The 19,377-nt window shown below is 58.4% G+C and overlaps 3 protein-coding genes across 3 annotated transcripts; 2 read left to right on the top strand and 1 right to left on the bottom strand.

Moving 5' to 3' along the window:
• Positions 1-5,514: 5,514 nt before the first annotated feature.
• VOLCADRAFT_61382 (uncharacterized protein) lies at positions 5,515-5,739 on the top strand (the record flags this gene model as incomplete). The annotated part of the gene is made up of 1 exon (XM_002951368.1): positions 5,515-5,739. A coding segment is annotated over one exon (225 nt), but the record flags the coding sequence as incomplete, so codon positions are not given.
• A 7,013-nt stretch (positions 5,740-12,752) lies between these two features.
• VOLCADRAFT_61387 (uncharacterized protein) lies at positions 12,753-13,655 on the bottom strand (the record flags this gene model as incomplete). Its single annotated transcript, XM_002951271.1, has 3 exons — positions 12,753-13,205; positions 13,349-13,406; positions 13,492-13,655. Coding segments are annotated over 3 exons (675 nt in total), but the record flags the coding sequence as incomplete, so codon positions are not given.
• A 324-nt stretch (positions 13,656-13,979) lies between these two features.
• On the top strand, positions 13,980-16,153 carry VOLCADRAFT_120964 (uncharacterized protein; the record flags this gene model as incomplete). The annotated part of the gene is made up of 6 exons (XM_002951367.1): positions 13,980-14,167; positions 14,384-14,523; positions 14,711-14,781; positions 15,341-15,515; positions 15,740-15,882; positions 16,096-16,153. The coding sequence occupies exons 1-6, from the start codon at positions 14,008-14,010 to the stop codon at positions 16,151-16,153; spliced, it is 747 nt and encodes a 248-aa protein (XP_002951413.1). The 5' UTR covers positions 13,980-14,007.
• Positions 16,154-19,377: the final 3,224 nt, after the last annotated feature.

The raw sequence follows: 19,377 nt of genomic DNA, 5'->3' as shown, positions 1-19,377 counted from the left end.
CACAGCAATCTGCATCACAGTGCATCCCAACATCAAGGCTATCCCACGCAGCCGCTCTTCCCGCAATCCCAGCCCCAGCTGCAGACCCCGCTGCAACCGCAGCATCACCCTAGCCTGCAACACCAGCAGCCTGACTTGCAACAGCTGCAGCAATCCCAGTACTCCTTACCCCAGTGCCCTTACCAACACCCCCAGGAGCACGCGGCCTCGGTCAGCAGTATGCTGTTATCCGAACACAGCGTCAGCAGCGTCGGCTCGCTCATGCGCGCACCTTCGGGTGCTGCCTCCGACCCGCCGACGGTGCCCAGTCCGCCTTACAACACGCCTTATGAGAACCCGTCTTTCACCTTCCTGCAGCAACAGGCCGATGGGGTCTTCCTCGATACTGCAGGGCCGGGACAGCTCACGACCTCGGCCGCGACGTTCGGCATGGGAAATGGCGGTGTGGTTATGGACGAGAGGTCCGGCGGCGGGGTACCCGCAACGCCCTTCACAGCCGCAGCTGGCATCCACCAGCACGCGCACGGCCACCCGCACCATCATTATACGCGCTCGCAGCCGCCGCTGCAGCCCCAGCTCCAAGCACCTGACATGTACGATCTCTCTCTGGCGTTCCCTCAGCGGGCGTCCTCCACCTCGTCCACGCCCCCCCATGTCAGCGGCACGCTCCCCACCATTGCGGCGGCGAGCCCGCTGCCGGAAGGCGCGGGCGCGTTCGGACTGTCGGCTGTGGCGACAATTGCGGCATCCAGCCGCGGAGCACAAGCCCACGTCAGCTTTCTAGTGCCGTGTGCAGCGACCAGCGCCGCACCGGCAGCTACCACGCCGCTTAACAGCCGCCCACCGTCCAATGGTTCACTTGTGGCGCCAGCTTCCGGTTCTATGCCTTTGGCCAGTGTCAGTAGCTCGGCCGCAATGTCGACGGATACGCAAAGTGAGGCTGCAGCGGCGGCAGCCGCTGCCGCCGCTGCTACCTCTGACATGCACGCGAGCGGCGATGTAAGCCAGACGGAGGAGGAGGAACGCGACGGATCGTACACTTGGTGGTCGACGTTTTCGGCGCAGGACAGTGTGCGTCACATCATGTCACAACCTGCGCGCTCTATCTCGGCGGAGGCAGACCTGGGCCAGGCCAAGCGGCTGATGACCACGTATAACATCTCGGCACTGCTGGTCAACACTGGCAACTCGTCGCCGGGCTTCATTACCAAGCGCGACTTCCTGAAGGTGCAGTTCTCGAAGAACTTCAAGCGAACGAAGGTGCGGTGGGAGGGGCCCGGGGGAGGACGCTGTGAGCCACGATTGAAAAACGTCGCATGCGCACGTGTGGAAAGGGACCAAGAGCGTGGCTCTTTCTTGTCTTGGCGTGCCGCACCACCCGTCCCCCCGAGTTATTAGTGGTTGGTAACGTCCTGCAGTATCTGTCCAGTCATGGAGTATCCATTTGTCTCTGGTATAAGCTGCTTCACTTCTTTGTGGTTCGTCTTTCCCTCCGCCCGACAAGAACGCCTTTTGGTCAGTTCTACTTCTTGTACACTCTTGCCCTGGCAGCAGCTTCACTCGTTTGTGGTTCGTCTTCCCCCCTGCCCGACATACCCCGCTGTCGCCTGAAAAGCACGTGCATTGGCTCCACGTCGTGTCTTTGAGGTTTCATGCATCCCCTCACAGGCGCGTAGTGTTCAAATTTTAGGCATTGTCTTTATATTAGTCGTTCTGATATTGCCTTTGCCGAGCTGTGCTGTACGCTTGCGAGCAGTTGACTTTCGAACCTTATCGCGCAAGTCACTATTGAGCACGGTTCAGGGTGTTTATGCATTGGCACTTGCCGTGTGGGTCCCCACAGGTCAAGGACGTGATGACGCAGCCTGTTATCTTTGTGGACATCAACCTGCCCATCGAGCAGTGCTCTCGGGTGCTTGAGGCGCATGGGGTGCGGCGGGTGCTGGTACACGACCTGTCGCGGGTCTCTGAGGACGATCCGCTGTCGGCGTTTGTCGGCGTGGTTAGCGACGCGGACCTCTTCAAGTGCATGGGTGCGCCGGCCATGTCGCCTGGTGGGTGGAGGGCGATGCAGGAACATAGTCCCTGGCATCGGCTAGGAGTGGAGGGATGAAATGAGGAAGGTGTCACGGGATGCTGTAAGGGATGGTCGACAGGAAATGCTGGCCGGGAGGGGCTTGTCGGCACCATGGACACGCTTACAGTGCGTGAAGAGGTTCCTTGCGCTGCAGCTTCATTATCAAGGCATGCAGAGACCGCATTTTCCTGTCATGCGTATAATTGATGTGATGCTTTGCCCCCATAGAAGTGCATGTTTGCCATGGCGGTGCGAAGTGCGCATATGATGCTGCCGAGCTAGTTGTGATGCCTTCATGTGGACATGTGGTCTGACGAGAGCGCTTGCAAAGATTCGCTTTACACTTCCAACCCGTGACGGCGGTGCATATTTTGAGCTCTCCGCCGATCCGCCAAGCTGCAATCCTTTTGTTTTTGTTTCCGTTTATCGCCTTCAGTAACCCCCGTTTGTCAGTATCTCTGCAGCAAAAGAACGCCGTGTGATACTGCTCCCCCTCCTTGCCCCAACGCCTGGCGTTGCCACAGTCGTGGGATCTATCGCCAATTCATCAGATCAAGCGCAGCCCATGCTCGCAATGCTCCCCGGTGGCGACGGCACGCTGCCCACATTGCCCGCATTTCCTCCGCTTTGCCAGCAAAGCCCAATGGATCGGCATACGCCCGGGCAGCAGCCCCACTCTCAGCTGCAGCATCCGCAGTTTCAGGCCCATCCCCAGCAGCAGGCGCAGTTTCTTCTGGCGCTGCCGCCGCCGCCGCAGCAACAACAACAGCAACAGCAAGCCCTGCAGTCGTCAGTTGGTTCCTCGGCGTCTGCGTCTGTCGCCGGTTCAGCGGGGCCTTCGCACGCAGCCTCCATGGCCACAGGGCTGGCATCGGCTTCCGATGCCGCCAGCGCGGCTGCACTGGCGCTGGCGAACAGCACGGCGTCGGCCGTAGCTATGCGGCTTAACGCGGAGCCGTCTCTGGCGGATCGCTACCGCTGCGCTGCAGCGCTTTGGGAGCTGGACTTCAATGAGCTGGGTGGGTTGGGCTGAATGAGCTGGGTGGGACGTGAAAGCTGGCTTAACCGTGGGATTAAGATTCGTATGTAGTCAAACGGATTTTGCACGTTGCAGAAAAGCAAGGGGTGCATGAGGGGTTGGAGGTTGTTCGGGCGGAGCTGTGAATTCGATGTCATGTGAGCTGGACAGCTGGAGGTTTGGATTTGTGGGTGGGAGTTGGAGCCGCAAGAGGTGCTGCCTGTTGACGGCTGCGTTGGCTATGGGTTGGATGCGGACCTGAAGGGGATGGTGCGGGGCATGCCAATTGGGTGCTGGCTGGTCTGTGATGGGGTCAACGGGACAGTCACGAAGGGGCTGTCTGGGGTTGCGGAAAAATGCGTCCAAAATCGAAAAGGGTCCCTTGGAATCGAAGGGTCCTTCTTGCCGCTCGTAACTGCGTGTCAAGCCAGGAATTCTCTCACGGCAGTTTCCTCCCGCGGCCCATCCTCCCCGGCATCGCTCCCTCGGACCCCACGCGCCTGGCATCCTGATCTGACCCGGTCCACTGTCCATACCTGGTTACGCGCCGCAGAGGTGACCCGTCGCATCGGGGAGGGCTCCTTTGGAGAGGTCCTGCTTGCCAACTTTAGGGGCACCAAGGTGGCAGTGAAGCGGCTGCGCGGCTTTGATGTGGGGCCCGACAATCCCGACACAGAACCGGGGCCCTCGCCCACGCAGATGCCCATTTTCCGACAGTTTTTCGAGGTGAGCTGACGGGCGAGGTGTGCAAAAGAAGTCTGGAACCCTTATTCGGGTTCCACAATTACGCATGTTGACATTATAGCCAAAGAGGAGGTGCCTTGTATGTCGGGCGGTGAAGATGGGAGGATAGGTCTGGGCCCGGTTAACTTGCTGGCTTCCGAGGGCGTAGTTGGGCCATGGCCACCTAGAGGGGCAGTGATTGGATGAGGAAGCAGTTGGCGTGATGCGTCGATCGCGTGGGGAGCCAGTTAGGAGCAAGGTACGTGTGGTTCCGCGGCGTGAAGTTACCTCTGACCCAGTCGTGCGGGGGGCGCTGGAGCTCTCACAGCATCGCTTTCGGCACGAAAATACCGTGTGACCTCACCATGCTCTGCAATACACGGCTCCCCAATGCTGCAGAGGGAGATTGAAATCCTGGCTACGATACGGCACCCGAATGGTAAGTGAGTGCGGCGATGGGACAGTGTCAATGCTGTAGCCTCGCGGCGAGGTGTGGCGTTGGGTGCTATGAAGCGCTCCTTTGCTTCGGGTGCCTGCTTTCCCGCCGCCTGTCATGGTGTTGACAAGGTGCCGCTGTGAACATGTTCAGTTTACCGGCTAGTTAAGTTAAAGCAGCTCGGCTCCTGCCATGTTGTTCCTGCCATTTCTAAGCACACCTACAGCGCTGCGGGCTCCATGGCCGTAAGGAGATGCCTTGTGCTGTCCCATTCTCCGTGCTCGTGTTCCTGTTCTTACATCCGGCCCTTTCTGTTGTTTGCCGCGTTACCCGTCCCCCAGTTGTCAACTTCATCGGCGCCTGCCATACGCCCCCCAACGTGTGCCTGGTGACGGAGTACTGCGCACGAGGCTCCCTAGACCACCTGCTGCATAAGTCGAGCATTCCGCTGGACCTTCTCAAGAAGGCAAGAGAGCCAGCGTCGCGGCGTAGGGGACCATAGGAAGGGAAACATGTGGGGCCGCATGACATGCTTAATCCGACACGGTTCTCCCTCCAGCTACCACAACGAACTTCTTTCATCTTCACGCGGCTTTTTATTTTTTTTATAATCCCTCCAGGGCGCGTTGTTCGGCTGATGAGGGCCCCTGTGTTGTGAGGAGGCGGGTGCAGGTGCTTTGTCCCCCGTCCACGCCGCTTTGTGTCCTAATATGCAACTCCCACACCTTGCCTCCCTTTCACATCAGGTGGAGTTCTCCATGGACATTGCCCGCGGCATGAGCTGTCTGCACTCGCAAAAGCCACCCATTATCCACCGCGACCTGAAGACCGCCAACTTGCTGGTGTCGGCAAGGTTTGAGGTCAAGGTGCGTGCTGGTGTTTGCGTGTCGCGACGGATTAGGGAAACATGCAGGGGATACTGAAAAGCTCTTGGGAAACCAAGCGAGGGGAGAGAAGGATGGTTTGGGGGAAGGATGGAACTTGGATGCTGCGATCGTGTTGTGTGTGTGTGTGGCGGGATGGAACGAGGTTGTGAGATGCTGGCTGGGTCGTAGTCGCATGCCCCGTTTTCATTATTTATACCGGCTGGGCCCAGTCTTGGACGTTTAGAGCGGATGTCGTGTCTCCGGCTTGCGGCAGATATGTTCAGGGTTTTTTTTGCATGCGTTGAGCAAGGATGTGGAGAGCTGTCTGCTTGTCTGGTTACTACTGTAGCTCCTCCGCGCTGCTGACTGCGGCATCGGTGACTGACCGTTTTTCCAGGTGGCGGATTTCGGGCTAAGTCGCATCAAGGACCACGCACAGCTTATCAACAGCCGCGCCGGACTGGAGGGCACGGTGGAGTACGCTGCACCCGAAGTCCTGCGGGGCGAGCCATACACGGAAAAGTGCGACATCTGGTCGTACGCCGTGTTGCTGTGGGAGATCATCCACCGCCAGCGGCCGTACGCGGACACCGACGTGCCCATCTACATCTTGATGTAAGGGGGCAGGGCAGGGCAGGGCAGGGCGGAATGGGGGCCCAGGGTAGCATGACTATTGGCATTATACGCATTATTGGCATTATACGCGCGCGGTGCTGGGCCATTATTCCGGTATTGCGCCCCAAGGCGACTTTGAGGCGCCAATGTGTGTGTGCTGATCGTTTTCCACTTCGGAAATTCGCCCTATGCACTCATAATCTTCATGCCAAGTGCACCTCCTGAGTCGCTTGCCCAAGAAGACATATTTCACTGCATCCCTCTTCGTTCCATACTCCCATTCGCTACCCTCAACCCAATCCCCGAGTCCTAACACCCAGCAAAAAAATGTTTTCATCGGCTCTGTCCTGCACTCTGTCCTGCACGTTGCTGCACTCTGTCCTTTATATTCCTTTTTGTCCTTCTCTCCCAAAGGATGTCTCTGGGCAACGGGTCTCTGCGACTACCTGCCGTGCGGGAGGATCTCGCCACGTGCGGCCTGGTGCGGCTGGTGGAGCGCTGCATGGCGTGGCACCCGGCGGACCGGCCCAGCTTCCGAGAGGTGCTGCACGCGCTGGAGGCGGAGTACAAGATCATCCGGGGCAAGGCGGCAGGCAAGCACTGTCAGGGGGCCCGACCGGGGTTGTGCCGCGTGCTGAGGGTTGGGAAAAGCAGGATGGCAGATTTCTTGGAGACCTAGAGGCCTGGGATGTTGTTCTAGGCTAGAAGAGTCGGCGGTCCAGAGGGCCTCGGGAAGTTTTGGCACACGTGTGACATCCTTGGGTCTCTGAGCAAGTCCTTGTCCTCATCCCTTTCCGCTCCGAAACCCCGCAGCCGTGCCGCGCTCAGACTCCGCCTCTTCCATGGTGGTCTTACCTGGCGGCCAGGCCCGCGGCCCAGGTGCAGACGGGGCGGACCCACACCATGCGCAGAACCCGCAAGGGAACGCAGCAGCACCCGGGCCTAACGCCGGTGCCGGTGCCACGGCAGCCCGGCCAGCGCCTCCGACCCCTCAGACGCAGCAGCAGGCACAGCCGCAACCCCAGCAGCGGAGCTCCAAGCTGGGCCTCGGACCAAGCCTGCAGAGCCCCGGGCCCAAGGCTGGCGATGGCAGGGAAGGCGGCGCGGCCGAGGCTGGTGGCATCTATGGAAATCCCCATCCCCATCCGCACGCGCATGTGCATGGACATGGCCTTCAGGGCGCAGGCCTGAACGCTCCCCACCATTCGCAGCATCCTGTCCTACACCCGCATGAGCACCCGCCGTCGCAGCTCGCCAACCAGCAGCAGCCCCAGCAGCCCCAGCATCCTGGCCGGATTGTAGCACGTGTGAAGCTTGCGGTGCCGGTGCAGGCCGCTGGGCAGCAGCTGCATAGCTCCCAGACGTCCGGTGGGACAAGCGGAGGGAACCCCTGCGACACGCCCGACCCTGTCAGCCCCGCGGAATCGTCTTTGCGCCCAGTCTCGGGCCGCAACGCCGGCACCAGCACCGCCGGCCGTGGCACAGGGGGTTCTGCCAAGCCCGGCAGCGCCGGGCGACCTACCGCTAGGTCGCTACGCTCGGCGGCCCGCTCGAAATCCATGCCGCTGCCCGAATTTGAGTGGTTTGGCGGCGAGGAGGGCTCTGATGAGTACATCGACACGACGACGGATTCGATCGCTGATGATGACCCGGCATCGGGGGGTGCCTCCGGCAGCGGTGCCCTGCCAGGCGCAGCCGCCGCGGGGATCCAGCCGTCGCACGCACGCACATTGTTATCCCCGGATCGCGGCGGCATCCACAGCACGCCGTACCCGGACGATCTAGCGCTCCAGCACAAGACAAGCGCGGATGACATTCAACGACGGGACGCGATGGAAACCGTCGCAGACGCGGCCGTGGCTACGCAACACTTGCCGCACCACCTAGTAGTTCGTGTGGGCCGACCTGACGAAAATGGCGCGGTATCTGCTGCGGGCATGGCCGGTCGTGGCGGGAGCTTCAGCCAACTTCAAGAGCTGGCACTGCCGCCACATCAACATCAACAGCAGCAGCTTCAGTGTGAAGTCCGGGATCAAGCGGCGTCCGCAATAGCAGCACCGGACTGGGTCGTTAGAGCGGAGGACGTGGAAGTCTCGCCACCGCGCGTTGCGGCGGTGGCGCGGCAGTCACCATTCCACTTAGCCGCCAACAGCCCCTTCGCAGACGCTGCGGATACACCGTGGTCGCCTCGCGGCTCTGAGGATGCTGGTTCCTCGCCCTCGCGCTTCGGCTCACACGCTATGTCGGAGTCTGCGGCGAACTCGATAATGCAGCTGCAGCAACAGCAGCAGGAGAGCCAGGCAAGGCTGGAGTGCGACCAGCAGGTGTCGTTGGCGCCGCAGGCGCCGCCGCGAAAGGCTGCATATGTGAGTCCGTTCGCGCAAATGGCAAACGAGCCGGCCTTGTCCCCTCGCGGTGAGGAGGAGGAGGAAGAGGAGAACCGCTTGTGTTCGGCCGTGGAAGCGGAGCGTGACAAGCCCGAGGGGTTGTGGCGGCAGCTTACGATCAGTGGCGGCGGTACCGCTGCCACCCCCGCTGCGTCGCCGCTGCCACTGGCACAGCGGCCTATTGCCGCCGCGTCTACAGCCGGCAGCACGGACGTGAATACCGCGGTGGAGAAGGACCAGCAGACCGCCTGCTGGGGCATCATGGGGACTTGCAGCAAGCCGCCTTCTGGTGACGTGTACCCTCCTAGTGCGGCCACCGTTGCCGGCGGCCGCCTGCCCTCACCCCCTGCCACATCTAGTGTACCGTCACTCGCGTCGCCATTCACGACGCGGTGCGGTGACGCGGACACGGCTGCCAACGGTACTGTGTCGTGCCGGCGCCGGCGCCGCGGCAGCGGCGACGCTGACGGCGTCGACGGCGATAGCCAGGAGGGCGTCGTGGTGATGGGGGATGATGGGGAAGTGGACGACGCCAGCGGGCGCGAGCAGCGATTGGTTGCGGCATTGTCGTCCGCGTCTGCGGGTCTTGAAGCGCTGTCTTTGGCGATGCCGGCTGTGATGGGGTTCGCAGGGGGGAACCTCGCGGGCGTGCGGTCGGATAGCGACCAGTTCGATGAGGAGGACGTGGACGCCACGTTGCACACTACTGCGTGGGTGCGGCTGTAGGCCACACAGGGGAGAGGCTGCTAGTTCGCCTTTTGGACCGCTAGGTGGCGGTCGGGAAAGGAGGGAAGGTTGTTGGGCCGAGACGTGGTGTAGCAACAGTGTAGCTGTGGCGGCCAGCTGTGAGCCGGTTGGCCGCTGTCTGTCCTCCTCGCAACGATGTAAGTGCAATAGCTAGATGGTTGGCGGGAGGCGCGGCTGTCCCACCTTACTGCGAACAGAGGCGGTTGCAAAGGCAAGTCATGTTAGGTAGACTAGGGTTTGCAGGTTTTGATGCGTGTGCGTTTGCGTATGATGTGTATGGTGTGTTTGATGTCCTTGGTACCTTTTTGGGCTGGTTGTTACTAAGGGTCTGGGACCTGGCACGTCAGAGACGTTGGTGGCTCAGCCCGCGAGCGGTGGGGCGCGGTGCAGCGTCGTCGCTGCGCCGCCGCTGCGTGTGTAGTGACATTCACTGCCACGAGAATGCTGCTGGGTAATGCTAAGTTTGAACAAAGAACGGACGAGAGGTGGTGATGGAGAGGCGTGGGAAGGGCGTGGCGTCTCCCTAGATCTCTCCGCTCGTGGGTTGTGTATAGAGTCTCTCAACCCTTTCATTCCATCGCTGTTCTGCGTGCGCTCTACCGTGACCCGCCCTGATTGTTTTGCGGGGCCTGCGACCCAGGTGCCCGTGGAGGACTCTCTGCATGTGCATATAGCTGTGCACATGCATGACTTCTTACAGAATTCCTTTCTCCCTTTCCAATGTCTTTCTCGGGAGTGGCTTGATGATAAGAAGGGCCCCCGTAGCTTGTGGTTTGCGTACGCGTGCTTACCATACAGTGTGTCGTACCGGATGATTAGGAGCTGTTGCTATCGCCGCCTCCGCCGCTGTTTGCTTTATGGTTACACAGTTTACAAAGGTACTGCGGTAGAGGATGGCGTGGGATACCGAATATACGCGGATTGCAGCCTTGGCGAGGTGGCGGGTGCCTTGAGACACGGCGCGTTACAGGTGCGTTACAGAAGGGCGCCCCACAATGAGGAGGAACGCACTTGAAAGAATAAGGGTTCGAGGTGTTGGCTTGAGTCCCGCCCCGGTGGTGCTGTGTGGGATGGGATGCAAGTCGCAGGAACGCGCGGCGACTGTGTGGGGATATGAAACGGCGGGTCGAACCGTTCCGATTGCGAGATCCCTCCTCCTGCCGCTGCGCTGCTAGCGGTGAAACCGGAGTCTTGCCCGGGGTCGAAAGTATTCGCCCTGGCTCGTCTGCTCCGTTTGCAGTAATACTAGCAACGCTCCATGTTAATCTTGTTTCGGAGAGAGGGTGTTACGCGTAACCTGGGCAGTGGCGGCTGGTGCAGGTCGTGATCGTGCGTGTATGCTAATATGGAACCTTACAGCTGCTGCCGACCGTTGTGCCTGTCAGTTCGTGTGTTTTGAAAAGGAGCCCTTCGTATTGGGAGTGACTCGCGACCTGGGGACCATTGCGCAGACGGACAAATATACCTGGGGGGCACACGATCCCACAGGCGCTTTTCGCTGCGCCACTTACCCACATGCCGTGTTCATTGGATGGGTCCAAAATAACAACATTGTGGATTGGGCAAAAGAGGCAGTCAGATGTCGTACAATTAGGATGAATCGTAAAAATATCGGTCCTGTTTTGCTGGTTGTGAAATATATATGGCGAGGGCTCTGGCAGACTGCGGTGGTTGTGGTGGGAGTGGCGGTGGTTATCACGGTTTTGGCCGTCAGTTCAGCGGTCCCATTGCGAACTGTGCTTTTCAGCGCTGCGTCTCGTTAAAGGCAAACAGATCCTAAATTTTATTATGAGAGAGGGCGGAGCAGCGGCGCTGGGCGCATCTGCTGGCTGGGCTAGCCGTTCCCACGGTAAGCAAAGAGAGATGTTGTGAGAACTGGAGAGTTCGGGTTCGCTGCAGGCGGTGTCCACTGTGTGTACCGTATTCCGGATGATTCTTCCAGTAGTGAGGCTTCCTATGAGAGCCTGGCTGTGCCACTCTGGACAGGGCTCGGCGCAGGGGTGCAAAACTGGCGCGTCAAGGTCGACTTCCCCGCCTGCCAGAGTATTAAAATCGGCGTCAAATGTAGGAGATCTTTTTAGCTTTTGTACACACACATCGTTTTTTCTGCTTCTTATACCTTGGCGGATTGATGATTTTACCGGCCGTACAAAGAGGGGGAAACAGGGGGCCGCCTGTGCGATATAAATGAGACAGCACCGCAGGGAGACGCGGTGCGGCTTTTTGGCGATGATGACCCCTCTGTCCTTGAAAGGGTGCGCAAGCTTCCCCAGGCCGGGATGATCATCCCCGGGCCTTTGCGTCCTTCCCATTGCACGCGAAACAGATCCGGTGAAAACGGGATGTCAGGGTTTTTCACGAGTGGAACGCTTATTTGCAGTCCGTGCAGTGTTTGTTGTCCGTGTAGCGTTTCAGGGCGCCATCCAAACGTGCACCTGTTGTGATCTTGCCCTGATGTGTTATGTGCCATCGTGAGCTCGTGACCCAGCAATGGAAGTTGGATGACGAGACTCGTTTGATGCATGGCCCTATTTTTATGGTGAACAGTAGGTGGGAGAGACGGAAAAAGACCCTGAGGCCTGCACCCAGGGCCAGCCTGAAGTCACGTACAATGTCTTGATTAAGAAAAATTGCTGCCGGTGCTGCATCCTATTCGCTGCTCTATATGGTTATACCAGCGGGTTCCCTGCGCCCGCTTTGACGGCCGTAGACAGGCGGCACGGCGGATGCACAAGGACAATTTACACAGGCGCACGTGTGCACACGGTGGTAGCCGCGCATTCGCGGCGACCGCGGGTGGCGGCGTTCCTACCAATGGATGCATTCTTTGCTACGAGCACACACCGCAGACAGTCCTTCCTTTGGCCTGGGGACCAGGTGTTGATGGCGAAGGGTGGTATGGAGGACCAACACCGCTTTGCCAGCGGCGTTGGCCGCCGGCAACCCAAAGGGGCGTGTGCGGTGGCTGGGGGTTAGGACAGGAACATCGTACCTATACGAGGGCCCAGGGGCCCATTGGGAGTGTACTTGCACGTGATTGTAGGTTCGAGTGTTCATGTGTTCTCCGATCTGGGAACCTGACTATGACAGCATGTTTTGTAAACGTCGGACTCCTGCGGTAGCCTGGGCTCAATTGTGTTGCACAACAGTTGCAGTACAGTCCATGTACCGCTGTCGCTCAGCAATGATCTTTAGGAGATCCAGCGCACCCTTTTTATTATTAAGTTACGTGCATTGCTACGTAGAAAACATAAACACGATGATACGGATGAACGATTGATACCCGGATGCCCTCTCCTTGCCACAACCGTGGCAAATGCCATGCCACAAAGCTTGAGCCGCAGTTCATTATTAAGATCCCAACGCGCCGGACTTCCTGATGTTCCTTTCATCAGGAGGGACAGGGCAGGAGGATGCCTGCAAGTCAGCCTCAAACTCGACTTGGTTTGACTTGCAGTTGATGTTCCATCCTCCCTCTCCCGCTAATGGCCAACTACCACCTGGTGACACCCAAGGGGGGTAAAAACAGGATAACAGCAGCCATTGAGCCGCCTGCCATAACCCTGGCACTTCGTTCTGCAGCGCATCCAGCCTATTTTGAAATACCTCGCCTCAACCACCCACACACCAACCCACAGCCACCCGTATAACCTCGCCACCATATACCCACGGTGCTTCGTTTGAACCCCCCAGAAAGCGCCTCCCTAATGCCCACTGGCCTCTTAACCTCGCGCGGCGCGGCTCAGCCGACCCAGCAGCAAGAGGACGGAACACGTCCACTTGCCTCCACAGCGAACCACTAGCCAACAGGGCACCGCCTCAACGACCATCAGAAAGCCACCCAGGGCCCCAAGTCAAGCCTTTATCTTTGCCTTATCCAATCTCACCCAATCCGGCTAAGCAGCCGAGCAACCATGGTCCGCACCTGCTGCGGCGTCTTGAACTCGCTCTCCGAGATCGCATTGGCCACCAGCACGCATGTCGCGGCTGTGCCTGCTGTCAACCACACCCGCCCATTCAGACCAACCGCCATCTCAAACTGCAGCCCCGAGCCTAACGCCTCCAGCACCGGTGCCGTGGGGCTTCCCAGCAGCTGTCGTGCCAGGGCTGAGGAGATGGAGAGCACCATGCCGCCCTTTAGGTGGCCGAAGCCGGCCGCACGGCCCGCAGCATCCACACATGAAAGCACCGGGTCCGTGTCGCGGTGCGCCTGGACGACGCGTGCGTATACCAGGTCGCCAGGGTGGATGTTTGGTCGGTTACGGCGGGTGGCGCCCTCGAAGGAGAGCTGCGGCAAGACGGCGTTGAATGGACCGCCAATATCGACTGTAAAGTTCTGGACATTGGAAGGAACGGGGCACGATGCGGGACAAAGGGTTAGGTGGACGGGGCCCTACCGAAAGCGCGGTGCCAAGGGCGGGGAAACCAGGACGGGCCGGGGTAGAGGGACGGCCACTTGTCACGTCCTATCAAGCGTACCTCGGAGTGCTTGTCAACTATTACCCCGACCACCACGTCTCCCTCCACGGGTATGTACCTGCACAACGCAGGATTGGGCACATCCAGGCAGCGCGTGGGTCGGCGGGTCGGGGGCGGCGACAAGCTCGGTCGCTCCAGTTTACCGTTTCTGCCGGCCTTCCAGGTAAAGTTGACCTGTCCGTGTTGCTTTTAGGATACCACCCTTGGTAGAAACCACGGCACCTTCATGCGTCGTAAGGCCAGCTGACAGGCGGAGCGTGCCCTGAGATGGAACTTCTAGTATCTTGTCGCCAGGGCCTACTACCTGTAATTGAAAGTTTTCACTATTATGAAATTCCTCGTCGGGACAATCCGTGGTCGGCGCAGAACGGACAGATTCACCTTTCCAAGCGCGGGAGGTGCTGACATTTTGGAATAACAAGGATGTTTGAGCTCATTCAATTTAGGTTCTTAGCCTCAAACTTATGACGTCCAAGTTACGGTTAAAGCATGGTAAATTCCAACGACCACCGAAAGACACAATTGCAAGCTTTTGGTATTATAACCTTTTCGAAAGAAGTATGCATACATACCTAGCTGCATAGTACACTTTCTTGCACAACGTTTCTGCCGTGAACACATTGCATATACCATCGCACGGCTGCGCACGGTTCACTCCGATGCGTAGAGCACAGCCTAGCAGCAGCGGTGTTCAGAGATGGCGATCAGTCGCGGACAAGCTTGTGCCTACCGCCTCCTGCTCCGCACGTTTCCAGCACCTTTCTAGAAGGCCATCAGTTGCCGTCCACGCAAGTGGAGTGCGGGCGCGCTGGTGCATAGGTAAGTTGTCCTTTCCATTGGCACTAGCGTCTTTCGGTCACGATTCTCCCTGCAAAGTTGATACGGCAGCTGCTGGTCCCCCCTGCTGCTCTGAATGTTGGCGGGCTGGGCATGGCCCAGCCGGCATGGCCCAGCCCGCGCCGCGCGCCACGCTGCGCCGTCGCTCACACCTCGTAGCCCCCCAACGCTTCCTGATTGATGGGCCTTCACCCGCAGATGTGGAGTACGGTCACAAACAGACGGTTACCGCGCTGCTGCAGGAGTGGGTGGCGGACGTTGGGGCGCTGGCTGGGCTGACCCACACCAACACCCGCCTCAGTAGCGGCTCTGTGGGCGTGGCGGAATCGCGACTGGAGGTGCGATGTTGGCTCTGCCATGATGACCCTGTGCCCCTCGGCGCCTGGCGCCTGTTGCCCGACCGTCCGCTTGGATCCAGAAGCCCTTCTTACCCGCTTTCCTAACCAACTAACAGACTGACCAACAGATGGACTGAGTGAATTGATTACTTCCTTGTTAAGGTTCCTGGTTTCGTTGCTGCCGCAGCTAGAGGTCACCTTTCCCTCGCTGTCCGAGTGGGAGCACTTCCTGGCGGCCATTCCAGCTAAGGAACACAGGTGAGGGACTCGGGATACTTCAGGCTGGATTCAAAACAGCCATACATACATACATACATGCATGCATACATACATATATACAGCATACATACAGCCATACATGCATACATACATATATACATATACGTATGTGGCTTGGGGGCCAGCCCCGGGTCCCGCCAGGGGGCCGGGTGTAGACCATGTGCCGAACAGCTTTTGCCCAAGATGAAGGAGACTGGTGATATGCGCGCGTGTGTGCGCGTGCGTGTGTGTGTATGTGTGTAAGTTGTGAACGAAGGCGAAAACCCAACAGCATACCGCACTGATGAGGTCCCGAGCGCGTACTGATGGCGGGACAGTACGACAGCAGTACGACAACCCGATAGCCCCTTCACTTGTTCGTCCAATCCCATCCGATGATTTCCGTGATGTGTTTTGTGACAGAGTGTGGTCACTTGCCGCTCCTGATTGCTGCGCCGTCCTGTATTGACCCAGTATTGACCCTTCCTCTCTGCCACGGTGCGTCTGTAATTTGGTCACCTCGTCCGTGCTCCTTGACCCACGTTCGGTCACCCTGCAGGGCTTGGAGCCAGCGGGTGCAGGGTATGATTGTGGGGGGCTCCCCGCGCTGGGAGCTGTTCCGGGCAGTCCCGGCGTTCCCGGACGGACAAGAGCAGGCAGCCGCGGCCGCCGCGGCGCCCGCCAGCAGACCCCTGCTCGCCCTGCCCACCGCCTCCACTCAGCCCGCATCCCGGGTAAGAGTACCCGCCCTGACGGAAAACCTCCCTGAGACTCGAAACACCACATGGACCGAAATGGCGACTTGTTGGGGTTGTGGTGGCTTTCATGTACAGCGGTGGGGGGTTTTGGGGCGGCTTGGGGCTCGGGTGCGTGGTCAAGCGAATTCGCCCAGGGAACTTGAGATTCTGCCGAGCTGCTTCCGCCGCTGCTGACATGCCCGCTGCCTTTTGCTTTGTAGGCCGCTGTCGATTCGGTTCCCGTAACAGCCAACGGAAACGGTGTCTCTGCCCCTGGTCCGACCAGCCCGGCCGGCGGCAGTAGTAATGGCGGTGGGCTGTCCATCATCGATAGCCCGCAGGACGCCGAGGTGGTCCTCGACTGGTGAGTGGCTGGCTGGCTGGCGCCCAGTGAAGCGGCCTGCTGTAGAAGTCTTAGCAGGGTCTGTGTTCCAGCTAGTTCCAGCAATGGAGCAAAATGTTTTAGGATAGAAAAACAAAAAATCCTAAAAAAAGCGGAAAGGACGGAGCAGCACTCGGATGGGGCTATTTCTCCCTCGCTTCAAGGCTTCCTCTTTCCCTCCCTCCCTGTGTGCAGGAAGGGAGAGCCCATGAAGGTGAACCCCGGCGACAAGCTGCCTTTCAAGTTCCTGTGAGGATGACGCGGAACAGGAGGTAGACGATGTAGAAGGTGGAGCGGGAGTGGCGGCCAACGATGTGGAAGGGGCAGAACAGCAAAGAGGTCTCTCCGATATCGGGAGACAGCGCTGTTACTTGTATGAATGCCGTACGTCTTTACTCCTTTCAGCTTAAGGACGGGGTTGTTGTGCACAGCTGCCGTGACGTCGTTGTTGAGATTCCACTGTAATGCTTGCAAGATACTAGCGTGCCGGAAATTGGTTATGGAGCTGTTATGATGCCACCTGGGGTGCGGTAGCTGTGGGGGCAGTGTCACGGCGGCACATGGTGTGACCAATGGTCCTATGCCCAAATATACGGATGCTGCATAGGCACTTAGCGTCGTGCTCTGCATGAACTCGTGAGCTGTATGTCGGTCGAGCGTGTTTTGTGATGACGGCAGGTGGTATGAGATGCTTTGGTGCTTGTGAGGAACGGGATTGCTGGTAAAGGAAGGACCGAGTGGCAGTGCGTGCTGGTGGATGCAAATGTCTCTGCTTGGTTTTGGGGGTTGCTTTCTCACTTCGGCGCTGGAGGTTCACGGTGGATATAGTGGGCGAAAGAGTAGCCAGAGATGACGGGGCTGAGCTTGATACTTGAGTTACATCATTGTGCATGAGGGTGCAAGCAACCATAATTACTCTAAACCATGAAGAGCGGGCCCCCGACTTGCGTCCCGTATGGTAAGGCGGGGACTACAAAGTGTGTTATACAGGCCCATACAAAGCTTAAGCACAGCAACCTTTTTACTGCGGCACATTGCGACGAGGCCAAATGCGGCTCGCTTTCCCGCCGCTTTCCCCCCGCTTCGTGCGTGTGCAGCCCCCGTGGTTCACTCCTGGTCAACATGCGCAGCCGGGTCCCACCCGACGAATACGCTGCCTCCATGAGCTGCTTGCGCTCGCACGTTGTTCCAACAGAGATGAATACTTCTCAGTTGCCACTAGGGATATATCATCGACGGAAAGCGGGTGGGTGAGCTCATCCCCAACCAGCAGTGACCCATCCTGACCCCGTAGGACTGCGGCCCAGCGCTCAGGAACGCGCAGGCGGCATTCGATATCGTGCACATTAATATGGTTGGCGACAAACATAATGATGAAAAGTCCGAAAGTGACGCACTGAAAGGGCATTTCTGCTTAAACCAGCGGCCAACCGAAAAATCGGGTCCAAGACCTATCTTCACGCGGACCTTGACTTCGATATGCCTAGTCGTAAGGGTGTCGAGTATGCGCCCTTGCTGACCATATGCTTCTTCTAGGAAACACCTAAGTGAGGCCTTACTAAAGTCTATCTGCATCACGATAAGTAGTCTGGTGCCGTTCAATGTCTGCCTAGGATTGGTGCCCTGCAGGGTAAAGAAATGGTGCTCCGTGCCAAAGCCACTCCTGCATCCCGCCTGACTCGCGGCGCGTGTACCACAGAATTGGTTAAACGGGCGCGCGATAACTGTGCCGTACAACTTGCGCAGCAGGGTCCCCACAGCGATGCCCCGATAGTTATGACAGCAGAAGGCATCCCCCTTCTTAAAGACGGGGAATAATGTGTTGATCGTAAAGGAGCGTGGGTACGCACCCCGGTACACGCGGTTGAATAATGATGTCAGGTGGGGTGCAAGCATGTGCCTGGGTCGCCCATTAACCCCCTCGCAAGTTGCACATTTGTAGTGCTCAGCCCGGACGCCTTCCAGTCCTGCGGATTTATGATTTATACGCACGGCAGTGAATAGACAGAATCTCCCTAGGATTCACGGAAAATAGGATGGAAGGTGCGGGATTACAGGGTTTTGTAAAAAATGTTCGTTGCCATTCGGGAAGTCCAAAACTTGTTCGCCAAAAGTTTGTCCGTTTCTTGCCCCTATCCTGCCCGACAGCATGGCTGCAAAGACTTGCATTGTGTGCTCTGGTTGCCAGGTTTGCCCCCAGAACGTTTTAATCCTCTTCAGGCGCCAACATGAGGCCGTCGTACCAAAATGGACTGGATTTCGACACTGCGCGACTAAGTCTGTCGCCGGGTGCTGCGGCGGAACTTCGGTGTTACTCTCAAAGGATCGTCCGGTCCTTTGGGCTGCGCTGCCATCCATGCCGTCAGGGACAAGGCAATAAGCAAAGCGGCAACGATGGCGACGAAGGCCTGCCGTATGGGGTGGTTAGCCGTGAAGGGCCAGTTGATTGTGGTCAGGGTCGGTTAGGCAAATAATCGAAATCGAGAGCAACCGTACCCATAGGGCTTGCTTGTGTCCTGCACGGTTTGCTGCCTTGCGTGCTTTGACCTCCTGCTTCGTCTCTGGCCGTCCCCGCCCGCGCACCGCGCGCGGCATCCTCACAAATTTAATACCGGGTAAGCTTCACAACGAGCTTTATATTTATCGTATAAGAAAACTCGAAGGGATCCTGATTCCTAGGATTTCAGCACCGCTCCATGTACGACAGTTTGCCTCATGTACATGCAAAAAATAATGTCCTATTGAATAAGTCGCACTTTCGGTCTTACGTTTCAGAGAGGAAGTTGATCCATTTGCCAAACTCTTGTGGCGACACGCGACGGTTGCTTTTGGTGCATGCTTACCTTTTAATTGCTGGCTCTAATCCTAAAAACCGAATGCCCGGCAAGCCTAGTAAACAGCAAGGGCTGTTTGATGATGGTTCTCTTCTCGGGTTCCTTCAATCGACTCTTGAAGCGGTGGGTCATCTTGGGCTCATGATGACTGATGTCATGCAGCAGACGTACGCATAAATGTTTGCAGATGGAGACGGCAGCTGGGGGGCAGCTCACAGAGGAGCGTGCCAAGCTGCAAGAGTTGCAGCTGGCGTTGGGCGGACTGGGGTTAACTACACCCACACCCGCAGGAACGGACGACCTTGCCCTCGCAAGGCAGCTCGACAAGTAAGACGCACCATGGCAAATATCCTTGCTGCTGTGCCTGCGAGCTGGCCCCCCTTCCGTTGCATATGATTCCTCCCCCAACATTTTCCTTGCCGGCAGACTAGAGCAGCAGCTGGAGGACGTGGAGGTGCAGATCTCGACAGCAGATGACACAACGAAGCAGTTGCTGACACAGAGCACTGCGGTATGGGCTGGGCTGCAGCAAAGCAGCGATCCTAACGCAGCTACTGCCAGTGGCAGCGAGGGCCATGGTGCCAGCGGTTCCCCTGCGACAAGCGTCGGCCTTTCTGGCATGTCTGCCAGCATCCCATCGGCA

This window comes from Volvox carteri, assembly GCF_000143455.1.
Source record: "Volvox carteri f. nagariensis unplaced genomic scaffold VOLCAscaffold_23, whole genome shotgun sequence".
Classification (NCBI taxonomy): domain Eukaryota; kingdom Viridiplantae; phylum Chlorophyta; class Chlorophyceae; order Chlamydomonadales; family Volvocaceae; genus Volvox; species Volvox carteri.
Note: the sequence above shows the minus strand (reverse complement) of the source record. Positions and strands in the feature narration are given on the sequence as shown.